General features: G+C 40.1%; 1 protein-coding gene across 1 annotated transcript in view; it reads left to right on the top strand.

The window, feature by feature from the left end:
- brinp2 (bone morphogenetic protein/retinoic acid inducible neural-specific 2) overlaps positions 1-9,935 on the top strand; it is a 337,921-nt gene extending 327,986 nt beyond the window's left edge. The window contains exon 9 of the mRNA XM_085141220.1: positions 735-9,935. Within this exon, the coding sequence (XP_084997346.1) occupies positions 735-1,556 (822 nt within the window). The 3' untranslated portion in view covers positions 1,557-9,935. The remainder of the gene's footprint in view (positions 1-734) is intronic.
- The last annotated feature ends 12,543 nt before the right edge of the window (positions 9,936-22,478 follow it).

Below are 22,478 nucleotides of genomic sequence, written 5' to 3'. Positions count from 1 at the left end.
AGTTAAATAATCAAATTTTATAATGGCAATGCCTAATCAGAATGTCTAATTTTTGCTTTTTATTAAAATGTCTTTAAAAATCATTAAAAGTTTTACAAGGGGTCTAAGGAGCTTGGAAAGAAAAAAGCGTCTGGACTTCTTTAAGTTTCATCCGAGAAGCTTCTTCAGTTCTAAAAGCAATTGGTGGAGAGTCCCAAATTTTAAGCCCTATGGGAGTGTCCCCAAGAGGGTCATGGACCCCCTATTGATCCTCTACCTAATCACACGAGCCATGGTGTGAAAACGGGTGTGGGTCACAATCAGCCAATGTTTCGGATGAACCCAACCCTATCATGTGATTTATTGAGGCCAAATGGGCCAGGATGTGAGTGGGTGTTAAGGCGTCTAGGAAGGGATCCCAAAACTGGATTATAGATGGCAGACTTTCTCGGATGAGAGGTGAAACGTCTTCAAGAAAACTTAAAGAAGTCCAGACGCTTTTCTTTCCAAGCTCCTTAGACTACGATGACCTGGATGACTGAGAACCTTCACAGACATTTTACAAGTGTTTTCAGCATTTGTAAACTAAAGTTGTAAAACATCCATTGTGGCTCTTGATGAGATTTATAAATTCTGGCAAAGGTGGTAGTTGAAATTTAAAATTTGGTAATAGCTCAGTTTGAGAACCAGTGCGTTAATTATCTATCTGCTTATTGCATTGACTGCAGCCTCACGGTTTGTTAATCCCTCTTCAGGTAAAGTACCTGCTTCAGCGACTGGACAGCAGGATAGAGGTCCACGCCATCTACATCAGCAATGATGTCCGCCTGGGAAGTTGGTTCAATCCTGCCTGGAGGAAGAGGATGCTACTAACACTCAAGAGTAACAAAAACAAGTCCAACCTCATCCACATGCTAATGGGCATTTCTTTTCAGATATGCTCAACTAAAAATTCAACACTGGAACCCGTGCCTGCTGTCTATGTGAATCCTTTTGGGGGAAGTCACTCAGAGAGCTGGTTCATGCCAGTGAACCAGCCTGACTTCTCTAACTGGGAGAGAACTCGACTGGACAGCGTCACCACTGCACAGTGTTACAACTGGACTCTGTCTCTGGGCAGCAAGTGGAAATCCTTTTTTGAAACAGTGCACATCTACCTGAGAAGCCGCATAGTCACGGATGATCCAACAGTGAATGAAACTCTCTTCTATGAGCCGTTGGACTTGGATGATCAGACCTCCAACCTGGGCTACATGAAGATCAACACGCTGAAGGTGTTCGGATACAGCATGCACTTTGACCCTGAGGGCATCAAGGATCTGATTCTCCAGTTGGACTACCCCTACACACAGGGTACGCAGGATGCCGCCTTTCTGATGTTACTGGAGATGAGAGACCGGATTAATCGGCTATCTCCACCAGCACCACAGCCATTAGATCTGTTTTCTTGTCTCCTGCGCCACCGCCTCAAGCTGTCAGCCGGAGAGGTGGCACGAATCAAGGACTCTCTGCAGATCTTCAACTCCAAGCTTCCCAATGCTTCACCTGAACCTGAGCTGGCCCAGCTCTGTAGCTAGCTAGTTTAGCACAATCGCCAGGTTCAGGAATGATGCTGTTCATAGAAAGAGGAATTGCTACTTCAGGGACGACCCTGCTGAGATGGCCTTTGGACCCGAATCATCTGGATTAACGTACTCTGAAGAAGGTTGAATGCTTGGCCTTTTTGTGGTCACTCTCAGTTGGTTTTCTGGTGTTTTACCTTTGACGAACAGCATCATGTCCTTGACTTTTCGGAGAACGAGGGACACTTTGACTCTGTTTAGGAGGCTGTACTGAACCCGCCCGGAGGTTCACTTTTGCTATTACTGCCCTGCAAACTGCGTAACTGGACAAGGCTAAAAAGGTTTCTTTCACTGACAAGTTTTTGTGATTTGGAACAATAAAAAGAAGAACACACATAAGACACCTGCCTTGCAAAGACAAACGCGGTTTTCTTATAAGAGGAACTCTTCAGAGGTCTTCAAAAAATTAGCGGAAGAGGATTTCCCCTTTTCTAACCCTATTTTCTTTGGCTACAGAACAATCTTGAGGGAAGGGAAAATGGGATAATTATATATATGTGGTGAATGAGTTGTTATGTTATGCTTAACAGTTTAAAATTTGATAACCTTGAACCCTGTCACTGTCTTTGAATATTTCTTTTTAAACCCTACCTTCCATTTTATCTGGCATTTGAAAACTTGTATCTATGCTTAACATCTGAGTGAGAAGCCTGTTAGTGATGTTCTGTCCTTGGTGGCTTGTCTGTACCAAAAGAAGGTAACACATTGGCAATTTGAATGGCAAAATATCGTAAATGTTGAGTTATTATTCTTTCACTTTTGAGCTGAAATAATTCATAATGGAACCTTCAGATGTGGTAACAAAAAGGTCTGCGGATATAGCGCTGTAAATAACGCTCCATCTAACCCAGGTTGTGGACAAGTGCACATTGCTTTTTAGATAACTGAGTTCAAAGACCAAAAAAATGTTTATAACAAAACAAACTCATGCCTTATATGGAGAGTCAATGTTAAGGTAAGAAGCACATTTAGTTTCCGTGTTTGGTTTCCCTGCGAAGGTTGTATTGCTTTTTATATTTCAATATTTCTACCAAGACAGAACAACAGACGCATTCTCCAGAGTACGTGGTAATGTAGCTTTTCCATGTAAATGCCAGTCACTCGTTCTGCAGGTACTTGTTTTGATTTGGTGTTGTGAAACTTTTGAATCACCATTCACAGTGCACACCAGTACATGCATAATGTAATTGTTCTGCAAAATCCTCCAATGAGATAAACTTTCAGTAAATAATAGAATATGGTTGAATTTATGGTTTTAAAAGGTTTTCAGTGGTTCGGTTAGTCTCAGGTCTATGAAACTTTTTTTTTGTGACATATGGGTCCAATGTGAGCTGCAGTTACCACGGCAACTGGAGTTACAAGGTTTCTGCGGGGCGGTGATGGTACAAACTTAACCAGGATGATACTTGATATGATTTTACATTTGCTTCACTAATTTCTCACTGAAAGTTAGAAAACCTTGTATGTCATTATCAACAGTTCTTCTGTGCTCAGCTTGCTTAAGTAAAAACAAAGTGATTTATCTATCTGAGAGCCTTTTCCTTGTTTACAAAACTTTTTTCTGTTATATAGCATTATTGCCATATTACCTCTTTGCCTGCATGTTATAACGTCGTCTTTGGTCAATTCAAAGACATATTGATAAGATTAGCTGTGAAGATGGTGTCATGGAAAAGTGCAATGATGGTGGTGGATGTGGTCAGAGCTACAGGAATAGTGGTAGTAAGGGGAGGGGGTGACACAAGACCGTCTCATCTTACCACCACTAGCTGTTCATTGTTCTAGTGTAATTCAATTCAATTCAATTCAATTCAATTCAATTTTATTTATATAGCGCCAAATCACAACAAATGTCGCCTCAAGACGCTTCATAGATACAGAGAAAAACCCAACAATCATATGACCCCCTATGAGCAAGCACTTTGGTGACAGTGGGAAGGAAAAACTCCCTTTTAACAGGAAGAAACCTCCGGCAGAACCAGGCTCAGGGAGGGGCGGCCATCTGCTGCGACCGGTTGGGGTGAGAGAGGGAAGACAGGATAAAGACATGCTGTGGAAGAGAGACAGAGATTAATAACAGATATGATTCAATGCAGAGAGGTCTATTAATACATAGTGAGTGAGAAAGGTGACTGGAAAGGAAAAACTCAGTGCATCATGGGAATCCCCCGGCAGCCTACGTCTATTGCAGCATAACTAAGGGAGGATTCAGGGTCACCTGGTCCAGCCCTAACTATATGCTTTAGCAAAAAGGAAAGTTTGAAGCCTAATCTTAAAAGTAGAGATAGTGTCTGTCTCCTGAATCCAAACTGGAAGCTGGTTCCACAGAAGAGGGGCCTGAAAACTGAAGGCTCTGCCTCCCATTCTACTTTTAAATACTCTAGGAACAACAGTGTTAGTGTAACAGATCTGTTGTTAAGTAATTTCTTGTTAAGTACATGTGTCACACTATCACTATTGCATACGCTATATTAGTTGTTTCTGTTTCTGGTCCACCTAATGGGTGCCAGGCAGAATTATCAACCTGGAAAAATGGGAAACGAATCAAAAAAACAAAACAAATTCAGTCATTTATTTTGTTTTCATGTCCTTACTGAAACCATTTGACTAATTTGCAGCTGTTTTTATGCCAGATATGCTGTTTAGAAACCAGCCTTGCATAAACATTTAGACTTTTTCAACATGTTTGATAATATTTGCAGCTTTTGACGGTGGAATTATAAATTAGGTCACCATGCTGCAGTTTCCAACTAAGTTAAAGGCAGGTAATGCATTTTCTGTGGATCAATTTTTTTGTGCATCTACAGGGAGGCAAAAGGAAGAAGCGGTAACAGGTCAAATATTTCAGTCTCAAAGCCAAGTAAATTATCAGCAACTAAGTGATGTTGTTAGACTTTAAAATTATTGTTAGTCAGCTGTTGCCTGCATGTAACAACCAATTACAGCGACTGGAAAGAAGCCAGTCAAAGCCAAACAGAACAGTTTAATCTGATCTAACTCTAACCTTTTGGTTTTACAAGACAAAATTAAAAATGAAGAACAGGATTAACTGCATTAAACTCCCTGCCTCAGAGGCTCATTTATGGGAAGTTAGAAACAAGAGTGAAAGACAAAAATGTGCATTTTACAGTAACATTCTGTTAGTATGGTTCAATTAATTTAATTTAGAACATTACTTTATTTTTACAGGGTGATGCTATAAAACTAGTGATGAAGGAATTTCTATTGTATTTTCTCCAAAATTGTTGCTATTTCAAAAGTAAATATCTATTGAGTCTGCAGGTAGTGTAATTTCACTTGGTGATGCTGTTCTTTCAGTCACTGTCCACAGTTAATGCAAACAAACATGCTACTATAACTACAGTTAAATGGAAGCAGTCAATATTTTAAAACATACTTCTAACACAGACCCTTATTCACTAATGTGTGAATTTTGTCCACAAAATAAAAGCACAGAGGAAATTATCATTGGATTCATGAAACAGGTTGATAATGGAGAGGGTGAAGAAAAACAGCCGGAAGACAAGGGCAACCACATCTGTCAGCTAAAGGTTAGGAAACTCATTGCAAATATAAGAAAACACAAGTAAGTGGAATATTGCAGAGAAATTAGACTGTTAATGAATTTTCAACCATTATGTTGAAGATTTGTTGGTGTGTTTGGGATCATTGTCCAGTTGCATGACCCAATGTCAGCAAAGCTATGGATAGATGGCTGTACATGCTTGAATATTAATGGTATACAAAGGAGTTGATGCCAACTCAATGACTGCAGGGTATCCAGGTCCTATAGCTGTGAAACAGCCCTAGCTCACCCCTCCACCACTGACAGCTGATATAAGGCATTTGACAAAAATCAAACACAACACATTAGTACAAACTTGGAGCTGTGCATTATCAACAAACATTTTGACTTCGGTCTCATCCATCCAAGGGACATTGTTCCAGAAGTGGTTTCTTCAACACCTTTCCAACACCAGGCTGCCATGTTAAGCTTTTTTTGGGTAACCTTTCCACATCAGTCATATTTGTTGCATCTTTTTCTAATTATACTGTCATGAACTGTAACATTTAACATGCTAACTGATGCCTGTAGACTCTGAAATGTAACTCTTAGGTTTTCTGCAACATTCTCTGAGGATCTGAGTCTCAGCTTGGTCTATAACGTAATAATAATAATAATAATGGATTGCATTTATATAGCGCTTTTCGAGACCCTCAAAACGCTTTACATTACAATTCCACTATTCATTCACTCTCACATTCACACACTGGTGGAGGCAGCTACAGTTGTAGCCACAGCTGCCCTGGGGCAGACTGACAGAAGCGAGGCTGCCATATCGCGCCCTTCTGGCCAACACCAGTAGGCGGTAGGTGAAGTGTCTTGCCCAAGGACACAACGACCAAGACAGACAGAGCTGGGGATCAAACGGGCAACCTTCCGGTTACAAGATGATTTGAAAATGTCCCTTTTACCCATCCCAGATTGATTAAATTCATTTCAGTTTTATTCATATACTGGTAAATCACAACAATAGTCATCTAAAAGCACTTTTTATTATAAGGTAAAGACCTTAGAATAATACAGACAAAATCCCAACAATCAGACAATCCCCTATGAGGAAGCACTTGGTGACAGTGGGAAGAAAAAACATACTTTTTAACAGGAAAAAACCTCCGGCATAACCAGGCTTAGGGAGGGTCAGACATCTGTTGCAATAAGTTGGGCCTGAGGGGAGAAGAAGAGAGCAGAGAGGTACAGTACAAAGGACAAAGTGTAGAAGAGAGTCCAGAGTTAAATAATAACTGATTAAATGCAAAGTGGTGTATAAACACACAGAAAGTGAAAAGAGGTCAGAGAAAAATAAATGCTCAGCGCATCATCGGAAGCCCCCAGAATTCTACGACAGCCCTAACTATCAGCTTTATCAAAAAGGAACGTTTTAAGGCAAATCTTAAACGTGTAGAGGGTGTCAGTCTTCCAATGAGAGGCCTGAAAACGTAAAGCTCTGTCCCCATCCTAGTTTTAATTATGTTAGGAACCACAAGCAAGCTAGCAGTTTGAGAGTGAAATGGCCTGTCAGGGTGATATAGTACTATGACTTAGTGACTAATTTAAGATGTGATCACTCTGGGTTTAACAGGGAACCAATCAAAGGAAGATAATTTGGGAGAAATATGGTTTCTTTCTAGTCCCTGTCATCACTGCAACATGCTGGATCAAGTGAAGGCTTTTTAGGAAGTTGGTCAAAAATGACTCCAAGTTTTCTCACAGCGTTACTGGTGGTCAAGGTAATGCCATCCAGAGTAAGTATGTGGTTTGTCGCCAAGTTTTTAAAAGATTTTTAAGGTTGAGAACAATAACTTCAGTTTATGTGACTTTAGAAGTAGGGAATTAAAGGTCCTCCAGGCTTTAAGACGGGGGTCTCAAATTCATGGCCCGGGGACCACCTGCGACTCACATCGCCCCTACTTTCAGCCCATATATTGATGTGAAGAAATATAATGCAGTTTGTCTGTGAAGGTTCTCAGGTCATCCAGGTCATCGTAGTCAAAGAAGCTTGCAAAGAAAAGCGTCTGGACTTCTTTAACTTACTTGAAGATGTTTCACCTCTCATCCGAGAAGCTTCTTCAGTTCTAAGGTCAAATGGTGGAGAGTCCCAGATATAAACCTAGTGGGAGTTTCCCCCCACAGAGGGACAAAAGGACCCCCTTTGGACAGAGAGGACAGATGGTTTGAAAGAGGAGTGAAAGAAGCCATCTATGTCCACTGTGAGCGACCATCTTTGAACAGAGGCGGTGGTTTCCGACACCAACTCTCTGCCATCTATAATCCAGTTTTGAGATCCCTTCCCAGACGCCTTAACGCCCACTCACACCCTGGGCCATCTGACCTCAGGAATTCGCATGATAAGGTGGGGCCAGGTTTCACAATGAGCTCACCCGAAACTCTGGCTGATTGGGACCCACACCCAGTTTCACACCTTGGCTCAGGCGATTAGAGGATCATCAGGGGGTCGTTTTGTCCCTCTGTGGGGGGAAACTCCCACTAGGTTTATATCTGGGACTCTCCACCATTTGACCTTAGAACTGAAGAAGCTTCTCGGATGAGAGGTGAAACGTCTTCAAGTAACTTAAAGAAGTCCAGACGCTTTTCTTTGCAAGCTCCTTTGACTATAATGCAGTTTGGCACTTGATGATTTGTTTGTTGTTGTTGCAAAAGTAGAAATCGAGTCTAATAGACATATTGCTACTTAAGTAATAACAAAGTGGTTTATCGCTTTGAGGACCTTTTTGTGTTGATTAAGAAGTAACATATTAGCAATAAAGTATTACACAGATAAGACTGTCTTCAGCTTTTCCAACACATATTGGTGAGATTCACTATGAAAATGTTGAAGTGAAGTATGAAGTGGAAAATGCAATGCTGGTAGTGGGGTTAAGGTTAAGGGGATGAGGTCTGACTGAAGTAGACATCTAATACAAAATACAATCTAATACAAGGAGGGTAAAACATTTTTAAAACTTTATAGTCCTACATTCTTAAATTCGTAATTGGTATTTTCATGTTTCCTGTTCAACAACCAGGATAATCAGTCAGAAAAAATGGGCTACTATCCATTGATGACAGAACATAGATGGCCTGAAAAGCTTCAGGTTTGCTTTACTCTAGCTGTTTATAAGAAATTTGATTGATTGTTTTGATTCACTTGTATCTCTGAAATAGAGAGTCCATTGAGCCTCCAAATCTTGTTCTTAAAGGTGAATTATCATCATTATTATTAAAGTTGAATATTTCAGTTTCTCATTGAAATATACACTATTAATTTTTTTAATAATAATAATGGATTGGATTTATATAGCGCTTTTCAAGGCACCCAAAGCGCTTTACAATGCCACTATTCATTCACTCTTGCATTCACACACTGGTGGAGGCAGCTACGGTTGTAGCCACAGCTGCCCTGGGGCGAGGCTGACAGAAGCGAGGCTGCCATATCACGCCATCGGCCCCTCTGGCCAACACCAGTAGGCGGTAGGGTAAAGTGTCTTGCCCAAGGACACCACGACCAGGACAGAGAGCCCACGGATCGAACCGGTGACCTTCCGGTTACAGATACGCTTCCCAACCCCCTGAGCCACGGTCGCCCCTTTAATTTTTTCAGTATAGTGTTAAATTGAACTGAAACAATTTTGTAAACTTGGAAAACTAACTAAAATCAAATAATAATAGAGGAAATATCCCTAGCTTTGATATGTATTACTTTGGTAAAAATTGCATTACACGTTCCTGTTGAGACATTGATGGATGTGTTTATTGGGACTTTGGATGTCTACAAAAGGGTGAGTCAACTGCTTTCAAAAACAATGTTTTTATTGTAATACCTGTACTAATTTTTGTAAATCTTGCCTCTGATGTATGCCCTCCATATTATAGTAATTAAAAAAAGACTAAACGCTGAAAAAACTGAACTGAAAAACTATACAATAAAAAAGTAAATACTCTGGGAAATAAGCCTGAAAGCCTGAGAGTGATGTGCTCTATCAGGATAACGTGGTACTGTCGGTCTTAAGAGATGATAGGCTCTGATCAGTTAGGACTTGAGTGTACGAGAGAAGGATTTCACATTAAATTCTGGATTTAACAGGAAGCCACTGAAGTGTGACCAGAGGGAGTCCCATTCCTACTGCGGTACTTTGTACCAGGAAATTAGGACAACCTGATAATACAGAATTGTAACAGTCCAGCCTAGAGGTAAGAAATGTATGAACTAATGTGTAGCGTCGTTCTGAGAGAAAAGGTTTCTCATTTTTGATAATATTACACGAAAAAGAGAACATAGTCCTAGAGATTAAACATTTTCAAAGTTTGGAATAATACAGCTAGAAGGAAAAGAAAATTGGAAATTCAGAAAAATAATACACCACAGTTTTATGCTAGGCAGAGATGGCAAATATGAACAGTGTTCAATTAAAGAAACAAAAAAAAGCAGATGAATACAGATATGTAGAAATGAAGGGAAAAGACAGACAGACAGAGGTTCTACAAAAGACTACATGAACAAAGAAATGTGACAGAAATGTCATACGTTCATCATAATTTCCACCATTTACGATTTGACTGGCATTTATATAATTATACCGTCACATTGTGCCCTTTTCTTCTGTAATGTCACGTGAGACTAGAGAGATGGCTTCAACACTATCTCATCGCACCAAGTTTCTAAGATAAGTCTAACAGTAGCTTGGAATATGTATTAAAAATGTAAAAAGTTAAATGGAAACTTTGCTGTTGGCTTTGAGGTAAATAAAGGCTGGTTCATATTCTCTTCTTCACAGCAACTTTCTGTGTTGTATTCATTATACTTGTACAATCAAACATGAGGCAACTTGCAAAGCATCGCAGACCTTAGGTTCAGACCCTCTGAGGTCTACATCTTACCTAATTCTGTTATTAGAGCATTTGTTCTTTTAAAAAATTGCTCTCTCAGTTCTTTGCACTCAAAAAACCAAAAACAAAGAACAAACAAACAAACAATGGATGGATGGCATTCTACCTCGAATGCATCAAACTGTTCACATGTTTTTCCTTTTTGCTTGTCGCCACACATAGTGTTAGCGTATGAGTTATCACCAGTGTTGGGAAGGTTACTTTTAAAATGTATTCCATTACAGATTACATGCCCTAAAATGTATTCTGTAACGTATTCCGTTACGTTACTCAATGAGAGTAACGTATTCTGAATACTTTGGATTACTTAATATATTATCATGCTGTTTACAACTACATGAATGTACTATCGCTGTGATTTATTACTGTTACTGAAGGTCCGCGGCTCCGAACCGTAGTAAAGGGACCTCTGGCTAATACGGTGGGTTCTGTGTCGGCTTGTAGCTGAAAACTAGCTTTACTTTGTTGTCTGGGTCAACTTTGCTAGCGAGAGACAGAGAGAGGCGTTGAAAGGCTGCTCCAACAGAACTTATTGTTTTTGGAGGAAAACACGAACACGGTGTACAGTCGAGTCTTAATAGCTTACTTACAACTGGGCTCGTCAGGCTCTCTTCTTGGCTGCAGTGGTTATTATTATATTTACATGCTTCCAGCTCCTGTTTTTGCTCGATGACAGCTCGTACTTTTCAACTCTCCTTTTTCTCCCACCTCGCGCTCACAGACACATAACGTGTATGGCAGTCCATTCTCCCTGCCTACACTGCCTATGATGCTACATTCTGCATTCTGCTTATTAGCTTAGCACAACAACAACAACAAAAAGGCGCTCTCTCACCCAGGAAACACACAGAGCGAGAGCGTCACCCTGTAACCATGGCAACCGCAACGCTGCCGCCTGGAACAACTGTCAAACAAAACCCAAACAGTCCTGACCCGCCACAATATGAAACAGGGAAGTACCGCCGTGTAATCCATTTATTTCAACAAAGTAACTGTATTCTAAATACCACCTTTTTAAACGGTAACTGTAACGGAATACAGTTACTCATATTTTGTATTTTCAATACGTAACGGCGGTACATGTATTCCGTTACTCCCCAACACTGGTTATCACTGATGATGACCTAGAGGGTGAACATTTGATATGGTTTTCATCCGTTTTGAACATTCAAATGGAAAAGCTTTTAAAATAAATAAGAAGCACATTTAGCATGTCTAATGTCAAAAGATATGCGATTTTATTTAGCATGTCACAAAAACAAAACATATCCCATGACAGTACTGGTGACCTAAGTGATCTTCTAGAAATTATTTTCTTCAAATTCCCTCAATTGGGTCTACAATAAGAGGACAATTCACACTGCATGTAAATTGCCTAAATGACATTGAAGCTGTGACTTTAGCCTGGTGAAATTTCTACATGCAACATCAAAATGTTCACCACAAAATGTTGAATATAATGGATGCACAAACTTCCAATTACCCTCAGCTCTTCATAATAAGATGAATGTCTTCTAATATATGGGAGGCAGTATTTTTTGTAAGATGAAAAGCCAATTTCCTGAGTTGTCAGGGCGCAAACAGGAACCAAACGTACACTGTCACATTACATCAGGCTGCTGGTTTATCTGCTAGAGGAAGCAAGAGAGGAATGGGGAGAGAGAGTGACAGAGATGAGGTGAGGGAGTGCTACACTGGCCAGCTCAAGCTGTCTGTATTTTTCCCCCCTCTACCCCATAATGATGTGGGGAAGGACTCACTCTGCATTGGGTTAATAAACAGTTATTCATCTTCAGCAAGGCACCCGGGAAACAGAAGTGGGTTTGCCCTTGGGCTAATCTTCAGGCCCGTGGAAGACAGCCAATCCATCAGAGCACTATTTAGACTGCAAACTGCAAACTTTCTGGACCTCCCAAAGAAGTGAGGGGAAGCAAGAGAAAATGAGAGAGTGACTGAGGAGGGAGTAGATGACATAGAGCGAGAGATGGAGAGAAGATAAGGTTAAAAGAAAGTGGGAGGGAATGAAAAGGTGAGGAGGGTTGGGCTCCTAGTTCTGCTGTGATTTATGATGTTTAGAAAGTCAGACTGTTTGAATTAATGAGGTAGAATTGGTGAAATCGACCAGTGTGTGTGTGTGTGCGTGTGGACTTTATGCCTGTGTACCTGTAGGTCATTTGACACAGTCATCAATAATGGTGTAGATTTGAGTTTTGAAATGACTTTCAAATTACATTATTACAAATGTATCCAGAGAAATGAGTCATGTTTGCTAACACTGTAAGGCATTTAAATGCAAAGTTGGACCTTGTTTGACCTTGACTGAGAGGCAGGCAGGCAGGGAGACAGTTGTTCTTATCATAAGGTGGTTTATTGTAAGTGTATCAACAGCAACATCATGGCTGACAAATCTGAAATTCAAGTTTCATAGAGCTCATCAGTTTCACATGACAGCCTGCAAAAACATCCCAAAAAATAATTTATTCTCTATATTGCTTCCCAAGACTCACTAGGCAAACACATTTATTACCTCCGACCAAGAACAGACAAGGTCACATTACAAATTCACTGGTGCTGCAGAAGGAGTTTTTTTTTCCTTCTTTGTCAGCATTTTGAAGAAAACCTGCGATGAAAAATTGCTTGTTAGCTCTGACAAAATTACATGTCTGAACACATCTCTTTCTATTTAAGAAACATGATAAACAATAAAAAACAGTTTTTTTCTTTAATTGTAATGCAAAATTTTTAGCAGTAGTATTTTGGTTTTCATCTACATGTACATAGCATGCAATTTTCAACTAGTGACAAGTCCTAACAATGTCAATGTGGCGACCCACTAGAGGGCTCCACTCACAGCTGGGAGGAAGGCTTCTGCTGTGTTTGGGCGCAATATGCTCAGTTCATGTTTGGAGGTGAATAAAGTTGGAGTGTAAAACTAGAGCTCCTGTGTCGTGTGTCACATGCCTCCATATCAATGTATATAAGATAACTGTAAAAATGTAACTATTTTTAACAGTGGAAATACTGCAAACAATAAAAATACAGACAAATAAGTGAGAATAAAATGACAAAATTTTCAATTCAATTCAATTCAATTCAATTTATATAGCGCCAAATCACAACAAAAGTCGCCTCAAGGCGCTTCATAGATACAGAGAAAAACCCAACAATCATATGACCCCCTATGAACAAGCACTTTGGCGACAGTGGGAAGGAAAAACTCCCTTTTAATAGGAAGAAACCTCCGGCAGAACCAGGCTCAGGGAGGGGCGGGGCCATCTGCTGCGACCGGTTGGGGTGAGAGAAGGAAGACAGGATAAAGACATGCTGTGGAAGAGAGACAGAGGTTAATAACAGGTATGATTCAATGCAGAGAGGTCTGTTAACACATACATTCTTGCATAAATATCAGCTAATATATTTGAAAAACCCAATAATTAATAAATATGCATCATGACTTTGGACAGTTTCACTGTGACCTTTCTTCTTAGCTAGAACATCCACCCAGGTTGTTGGCAGGTAACTGAACTACACTGTAGACTTGAGTAGTATCTATTATTTTTTGTATTAAAGCATACTATCATACAGAGTGACTAAATTCCATTTAATTTTATTTATATAGAGCCAAATCACAACAACTGTCACCTCAAGGCGCTTTATATTGTCAGGGAAAGACACAACAACAACATAGAGAACAACAAACCCCTATGAGCAAGCACTCACAGTAGTGGAAAGTACAGCAAAAGGTGGTGACAGAAAAAAAGTGTATTCTCTGGAAAGAGGAACAAAGACAAGGAGACCTGGTAGTGGAATAAGGAAGTGCATTCAAAGGGAGAAGCTGTCAAAGAGGATTGTAAAACTAGGCATATAGCAAAGAGAGAAGTGGCAAAGGCTTTAAGTGAGTTGTATTAATACTAAGGAAGAAGAAATGACCTTGTATTGCGGCAGAGAGATTCAGCTGACTATGTGCAGCAAGTTGGGGTGATAGATCAAGAAGGAACTGTACTAATGACTGAGGAAAGTTGTTGTGTTGAGAAGATGTGTTTGAGAAGCTGATGGATGAAGAAAATGAAATGGAAAGGAGGACAGATGAAGAAATGTTAGTGATCACTGCAGAGGTGGAAGAGAGGGCTATGAAGACAGGGATGGCATATCTGTGGAGGTGTGGAAATGTCCAGGAGACAGGGGCTTAAGGAATGATGAAGTGTACTGGTACCAATTTTCAAGAACAAGGGTATTGTCCGGAGCTTGAGGAACAACTTGAAGACAAATGTAAAGACAGGGGCGATTCTAGGATCAGAGCTTTGGGGGTGCTGCGCACCAGGAGAGCTGCCCAGCCAGGCAAGATAAACTTTACTCGTCACGATGAGACTTCTTCCCCGTCTCTGTCAGTCCCTGCATCCTTAAATGTCTCCAGTTGTCCCGAGTTCTCTCTGACTGTCTCCTTGGTGCATTTAAACCCCTGGTCCTCCCTGTCCTCGTCGTCTGTTGTCTTCGTCTCTGTTATCAGTCATCATAATTTTACCATCTCTGTGCAAGTCTGCAAATTTCTTTATTAAATCATAAGATTCTTAAATTCATCAAGTCTCTCTGTGCCTGGGTCCTCGTCACAAAACATGACATCACTGTTTTGTACATTTTAACACAATTTAATCCCACATTTGTGAAAGAAAAACACTTTTTTGGAAAGTCTGTAACAAAACCATCAAATCTGATAAAGGTTATTTAAATGCTCCAAAAGAAGAATGGATTGGAATAAAAAAAAAATAAAGATCCTAACCTTAATTACTGCGCGAGAATAATGAATGATGCTCATAGTGAGTAAAAAGTAAACTGAGTGCATTTTTTGGACAGATTCACTTTTAATGTGTATGTATAATATAATACAGATACATAAAAAACACTCCCACAACAGAATGAATTATTACAAATAAATTATTACAAAATATTAAAAACAATATATAAAATGGAGGCAACTTTGCCTGTGGTAGAAGGTATACAATGTATGAAAAAAATCTTTACTGCAGATACTAATTTTGTGTTGTAAGATTTATGACTTTCATGCTTTCATAGTGGTACTTGGGAGAGCTCGACATTTTTATCAGGTGGTCCACACTGTAAAAAGTTTGAGAAACACTGATAAGTGTATGTGTGCTTTTGGAAAACATTTAAAGCTGCAGTACAGAATCTTTGAAACAAGCTTAAAACATGTTTAGAATATAAACAGAGCATCTGCTTCACTTTACAGCTCCTCACTCCACCAGGGCTGTTTGGCTCTTTCTGATAGTGTGCAAATGTGATGTACGTACTGCGGCAGTCATACAGACAACTGGACGGTCCAAAAGCTGTCCTATTACTGGCTGAGGTTTTAGTAGAGTTGTGGCTGAACCACATAAAAATATATCATTAATTTTAATCTCCCCGATCAATAATAATGTTATGTTGGAATGTTGTTAAAGAGGGTCAAAATGTTTCAACCCAGTTTGTTTCGCAGATTCTGTATAGCAGCTTTAATATAGGGAGAACCAGTAGCGGTTTTAGATACGGGTGACACGGGCGGTTGCCCGGGGCGGCATCATGGTGGGGGCGGCATCACGGATATCGGCAAAAAAAAAAAAAAAATTGCTCGTACTCATGCTGCCCCGACATCAGCCAGCGCATACTGGGAATGGCATACACTGAAAAAAAGGGATTTGCCAACTCTTGGATTTATGTAAGCATCTTGCGTGTATTTAACATAAGTGCCTCATGCTTTAAAGTTAAGTGTAACTATATAGTGTAGAGACTACATGATATGCAGAGAGGCTAGATTAAATTGTTCATATCATGTTCGAGTGAAGTAAGTCAATAACTTACTGCGACACCGCACGGGATTTCAGTCTCGCACGCTTTGGATCGTGGTTTCAGGAAGGCAACCATCTCAATCAAATCGAGCAGCCACCTCTAAGTAAATTGGGTGGTTGTTGCATTAAAAAAGTCTAACTTGTAATTTAAACACAATAATTTCATGTTTCTATGAATGTAATTAAATCATGAAGAATCTGTACGAAATTCAACAACTTAATTTGTTCTTGTTGAGATGACATGATACAATCTAGTAAGAGTGGTTAGCTGCTGGACTCATGAAATTCACAAGATCGCACGAGATGTCAAACTGCAGGAAAATCACTGGAGTTATAAGAGGCAGACAACTACACACACACCACATGCATGCTATTGCTATTTATTGTGGTTTAACCTGTCAAGGACAAAAATGTGCAAAAGAATTCTGCATCAAGCCTTGAAATCATAGCTTTCCTGCTTTTGTTAAGTCTGGATTGGTGGCATGGTGGTTAGTGCTGTTGCTTCACGTTAAGAAGGTCCTGGTGGCTGTAGCTCAGGTGGCAGAGCGGTTAAGCCACTAACCAGAAGGTCGGTGGTTCGATCCCCGGCTGCTCCAGTCTGCATGCCAAATATCCTTGGGCAAGATACTAACCCCATGTTGCTCTCCGATGCATCCATCGGAGTGTGAATGTGTACGAATGTTAGATACTCAGCACTTAAACTTAGAAGTGGTTGTGTGAATGGGTGTGATTGGGTGAATGAATTAGCTGTATAAAGCGCTTTGAGTGCTCGGACAGAGTAGAAAAGCGCTATATAAGAACCAGTCCATTCCTGGGTTCAAATCCACAATCTGGCTAGTTTGCACTGGGTTCTCTCTGGGTATTCTGGTTTCTTCCCACAGTTAAAAGTCAAGCATTTGTTAGAGTTAGGTTAATTGGTGATTCTAAATTACCCGTGAATGTAAGTGCAAATGGTGGTTTGTGATAGACTTGTGAGTTGTCCTGCCTTGTAACCTATCACTTCAGGGCTATTTCCCAGCCCCCCTGCACCAGAATAAGGTTAGGAGGATGGTAGCTATTGTAGATCCATTCAATCTTTATGTTAACCAGACTCTAGACTTTGTTGAACATTATGTAATATGAAGACAACATGTAGTATTTAAGTGACCAAGTAGTACTGGAGTAAAAGTTATTGAATAGTGTTGAAATAAAATGACAAAATTGTGAAGGATTAAAATATTCCAAGAGCTCAACGTACTTCATCTAAACATGTTTCAATCGTGTTTTATGAACACAAAATGCACATGTTTATTACATGTGAAAAAGTTTTGTTGATTTAACTCAATTGTTTAAGTTTCTGCCAAAGCAAAACATTTGTGTGCAACCAATGTCCACTATTGAATCAAGTAAATCCAACATGGCCTTTTTTTCAGTGTAGGCACCAATCGGTTTTCTATCGCCCATTTGCTGGGAGTAAGGGCGCCCTCCGTTTACGAGGTGCGCCTGCTGCTTGCAGCACAGGGAGGAGAGGGTGGGGCGGCGGGGGATTCTCTGGCTGGCTGGAGCAGCGTCTAATAACCAACTCGCAAAATAAAACAAAATAAAAACAAAACAACAAACACGAAAACACCAGACAGCATGATACAGACTTATAATTTGCTTTTTTTAACTTGTTTTTTTTTCCGAAATTCTATACTCGAAAAGTGAGCGCGAGAGCCCTCGGTGCGCCTGCTCGCTGCTGAAGTCAAAGTAAACTTTATTGTCATCTCCGCTACAGTCCAGTATATAGAGAGACGAGATGACGAGGCTCCAGTTACGGCAGTGCAAGTAAACAAACAATAAATATAAGAAGAGTAAGAAAATAAATATACACTTTAGGACCGGAGGTAAAGGGATCAATAACAATTTAAAATTTATAATTTACAGTTTGATGATTTAAAGTCTCACACACAACCTGTCGAAAGGGGAGGAGGACGGCTGCTTCCAAATAGAGCACATTTCATTCATAATGTTGTAAATCCAAGCTCATTATATATTCATGATTTGAATCCTGGGTTGTGTGAAATCCCAGAAATAAAGTGAATCAGAGGGAGTGTTCGCCCGGGGCACCAAACGGGCTAGGACCGCCACTAGGGAGGACACAACTTCCAGACTGTGTGAGTAAAATCAGTTTTTTTTTCTCTTTGTCAGTTTAACAGTTTGTGTTGTGCCTGTCACTGTTCCCTGTCTGTTTTCTTACCTGGTTCTTCCTGACCTTGCACTTTCTCCTCACGTTCCCCTCTTTCCTCTCTCCCTCTTTGGACTGACAATCATACACAAATAGATTCAATTAGATGAAAAATTCAATTAATATGAAAAAAATACTATTAAGATCACAAACAAAAAGTCCTCTCTCAGTGTACTTTCAACCAAAAGGCAAATAACCAAACCACATGCACATCTAATAAAAGATATAAACATTGAAACACTGATCCTACATTATTCTTGATTGACGGATCATTTGATTTTATACTTTTACCTGAATGTGGCTCCTTTTTTTGGAAAAAACTTCCTTATATCCATTATGAACCTGGCTGTTTCTCTGTACACACACACACACACACACACACACACACACACCAGGAGTTATAAGGCTAATGGGCATCCAGTCAGTTAGCTAGTAAGTATCCATTTCAAACAGGACAGTGGTAACAACAGCAGGCTACGGACAATTTAAAGTTTTAGATTTTAAATAGGCTGTATACATTTCAATGGGAGCAACAGGGCAGTCAAATGTCGCTGATTTTACTACAGAGCAGGACGGATTGTAGGGTAGCAAACATCGTCGGAAAACACGTTTTCAACACAGCAGGTTACCTGGTGTAATGTTTTTCAGCTAAAAAGAAACATGGTCTGACTCCTACCTAACTATATAAAGAGTAACTGAAGGTTAAATGCAGCTAATATGTCCTGTTTTAAGCCTGGCACATACACCTCCGCTCCGCTGCGTCTCAGCCACCATCGCTCTGGCAGAAAGGGCGCTAGAGCCAGAGCAGGGGAGAGGCGAGCTGGAACAAACCATTATGGGAGGGGCTATCTATACTTTTGTTGTTAAAATGTTACGTCTCAACCAAGTACTGTATGCTTTTTATACTTTTAGTAGTGTGTCACACAAACAGGAAATATTGTCAAAAAAGTAAGAAATCTTTGGGGTGCTTTGATTCATTTTGGGCTAAAATCGCCCCTGGTTGAAGACAAATCAGAAAATCTATTTTGTCAGTTATAGTCAAGATACAAGTCTTCCATCAATTTTCATCATTCCTGTTCCTAATTTCATCTGTGAGAATTCCAGTAACACATGCTTTCATAATCTTTGTCAAATTTCCTTTCCACTCACACTCATTTAAGAAAGAACATTTGCTGCTCAATCAACTGCTTTCTGTTATTCATCTTTTCAGATTTAGCCAACGTTGTGTGAGAGGTGAATGTAAATGTGCTTTCTGCGCTTTGTCTCTGGCTCTTCACTTTCTGAAGAGCAGACTCCCACTCTCTGCTTCTGCGTAGTAATGTTCACTTAGTTTTCACTTGTTAAAGTCTGGCCATTATGAACTAGACAACTGTTAGCCATGATGATATTTCCAACCTCGATTTTATTTGAAACTGTTTTACAGAGAGAAGCGGACAGGCTGTTGCTCCCTGCATCACAGGACATAAAGGGAAGTTTTGAACCCAGCGACTGTCAGATAGAAGCAGCATTTGTGTGATTTCTTTCCATCGAAATAGATCTTTCTTTATGTAACTATAAAGGATATCAAAAAGTGTATTTGACTACAGGAAGCGAGGACTCTAAAATTGGTAAATGTGGGACATAAACACTTTGCTGGCAAGCAGCACAGAGCAAAGTCACAGTGGAAGCCTGTACACTGTAATGCCCCCGACACAATCAAACTTTGTCTTCACTTCACATTTCACACTTCACATTTTAGGCATCAGTCGCACAAGCCTAGAGACTGGTCACAACAGCCAATGAGAACATTCCACTTCAAAGTAAAAGTTGTGCCGTGCTGTGAAACCCCCCCAAAACAAAACAAAACCAAAAAAGGGAATGTACATTTCACCAGGGGGTCACTGACCAGTCTCAATACAATTAGGTACACATGTTAAGTCTCACATGATACGACTCAAGCTGAAAACAGGTTATGGTGAGCATGCTAAGGTGGAACTCAACAAAGGTCTTTAGTCAGTGACCCAATTTTATTGTAAAATGCTGTTTTCTTGTTCTTGGCAAAATAAGCAAGTTCCCAGGACCAACGCTAGAGTCACTACAACACTTTTGGGTCACTCCGTGTGATTCATTTGGGCTACTGAACCATTCTGTCTAATAATATTAGAAGGCTTGCATCATTATTTTTATTTATGTTTGACAGGCGCCAGCTGGAACTCATCCAGGTCAGCCAGAGGCAGCTTCGTGTATATAATTCCAACCTGCTCAGCAGCACAACTCTAAGCTCTGTGAGCCCATAAACCACGGAGTCTCAATGGAGTCTCAACATCAGCATTTCAGCTTGGGGACGAGAAAAAATGTAACAGTTTTGCCGATTACTTCTGGTGGATGAAACAGACATTAGGTGTTTTGAGTATTACAAATTAAAAACTCTTGAGTAGAAATACTGACGTATATGGTATAAAAAAGTGGAATGTTGCCCTGCAACAGGGTGGTGAATTGATTAAATGGATAAAAGCAAAATCCATCAAGTGTACTGAAAACGCAGTGATGATCTACATTAAAAGAAGCAATCACACCAAAGACACAAACATTATATTTGATTACTTTCACCTATTCTTTTTTTTTTTTGTTGCTTCTGGTGTGTTGTTTTCCCCAGATTAGTCCTCAGGATAATAAAAACTTCAATTTGTATGTGTTCATTGTTCATCCTGTTTGTTTCCTGTATGTCTGTATGTGAGTTGGCCACCATTTGGATTTATGGATATTGTTTTCTTGCCACCTTTTGGACTTTTTGGACATGAACCTCTTTTACAGAGTTAACTTGGGATGGAATAGCCGCCCTGAATGGGCACCAGCTGGTCAGGTTATTCAGAACAAATCAAGGGAGAACTAACTGACTCCAGATGATGGTGCACAGTACCTTGGCCAGTTGCTCAGGAGGCTCTGAGAGTTTAATGAGTTGTGCTGACAAAGTCTTCACTGACAACCAATACTCGAAGGAAGGGCCCCAAGGAGTTGACTTGCTCCTAGAGGAAAAAGATTACACTCCATTACAACCAAGAAACCTATTCCCAGAACGAGAGCCCTTCGTCTCATTCAGATCCTGTGGAGATAAGAGGGACCAACAAACGGCCCTGCAGAGTCATGGTGTTCGGAAAAGGAATCGATATCAGGGATCAAGCAACTGAGGAAAACTTATTGCAAATGATCTTGGTCACTTCAGGGAAGAGATGGCTGGGGTAACCGTGAATGGCTGCATCTACTGCTCCAAGGGGACTTTCTATAATTTCAGACACCCTCACTGAGTTTACTGACTTTGAACCGAAGCTCTATAATAAAAAGTTTAGGAATAGTTTAAACAAAAGAAGAGATTCAGAGAAGGAGAAAACTACAGGAATGAGGTTTAAAGGTCAACTCAAATGCTGTAGAAGAACGTGACCCCAGTGTTTGGCTAAACAGTTAGCCACAGTTCAGAGAGAGATCTTTGATGAAAGAAGAGTAGGTACACACAAAGGTTGAACCTGATGCTTGGCATAAAATGAAGATGTAGGAAAAGGTTGCCTGGATGGATTTCAACAAGAATGAGGTTGGTTGAGAAAAGAGCCTTTAAAGCATCAGGCGAGAAATAGGAAGATGAGCCTACTTCCTATTTCTTCCAGAACAGGACAGACACAACAAAATAAAGAAAAAAGTGGTGAACGGGCACCAATCAAGTCTAAAACTGGCAAGAAATCTTCAGTTTAGACCGATAATGAGCAAAGATGGCAGGAAGGCATAGATGCCTGTGGTGCAGATCAAAGAGATTATCCCATACAAGTGTGTGGAAGGATAGATAACAAAAAACTGTTTTCTGCACCAGGTTCACCTTTTGAGACCCAGCAGCCATACCCATCTTTTATATACAGTCTGTGGTTGTTCCTAATCTTTTTAAATATATGAACCATTAACTGACACTGCCTGCTTAGCGAACAGCCCTGATGCTGCGACTTCTCTGCACACTGTTCAGTTAACAGGCCAAAATGCTGAACTCGCGCTGGAAGTCCCAAACTGGCTTTCATTCGGAAAATCACTATAATTTCAAACAATTTGGCCGTATCATCAGTGCTGATAAATGGTACAAAGACAACATTACTGTTTGCAATTTTTAAAGCTTCTATTAATTATGAATATGATTTCTTTCACACTTGGGCAAAATTCTGAAATTAACTGAGGAACAACCAGTGTTGCCAACTTAGCGACTTTGTCCCTATATTTAGCGAGTTTTCAGACCCCCTTAGCGACTTTTTTTCTAAAAAGTGACTAGCGACAAATCTGGCGACTTTTTCTGGTGTTATTGGAGACTTATTTATGACGACTTTTTGACGTGAAAACGCGTATCGCTCTTACTCTCAACAAGCAGCGGT

This window comes from Neolamprologus multifasciatus, chromosome 18, assembly GCF_963576455.1.
Source record: "Neolamprologus multifasciatus chromosome 18, fNeoMul1.2, whole genome shotgun sequence".
NCBI lineage: Eukaryota > Metazoa > Chordata > Actinopteri > Cichliformes > Cichlidae > Neolamprologus > Neolamprologus multifasciatus.
The sequence above is the reverse complement of the archived record's forward strand: the minus strand, read 5'-3'. Positions and strand labels throughout refer to the sequence as shown.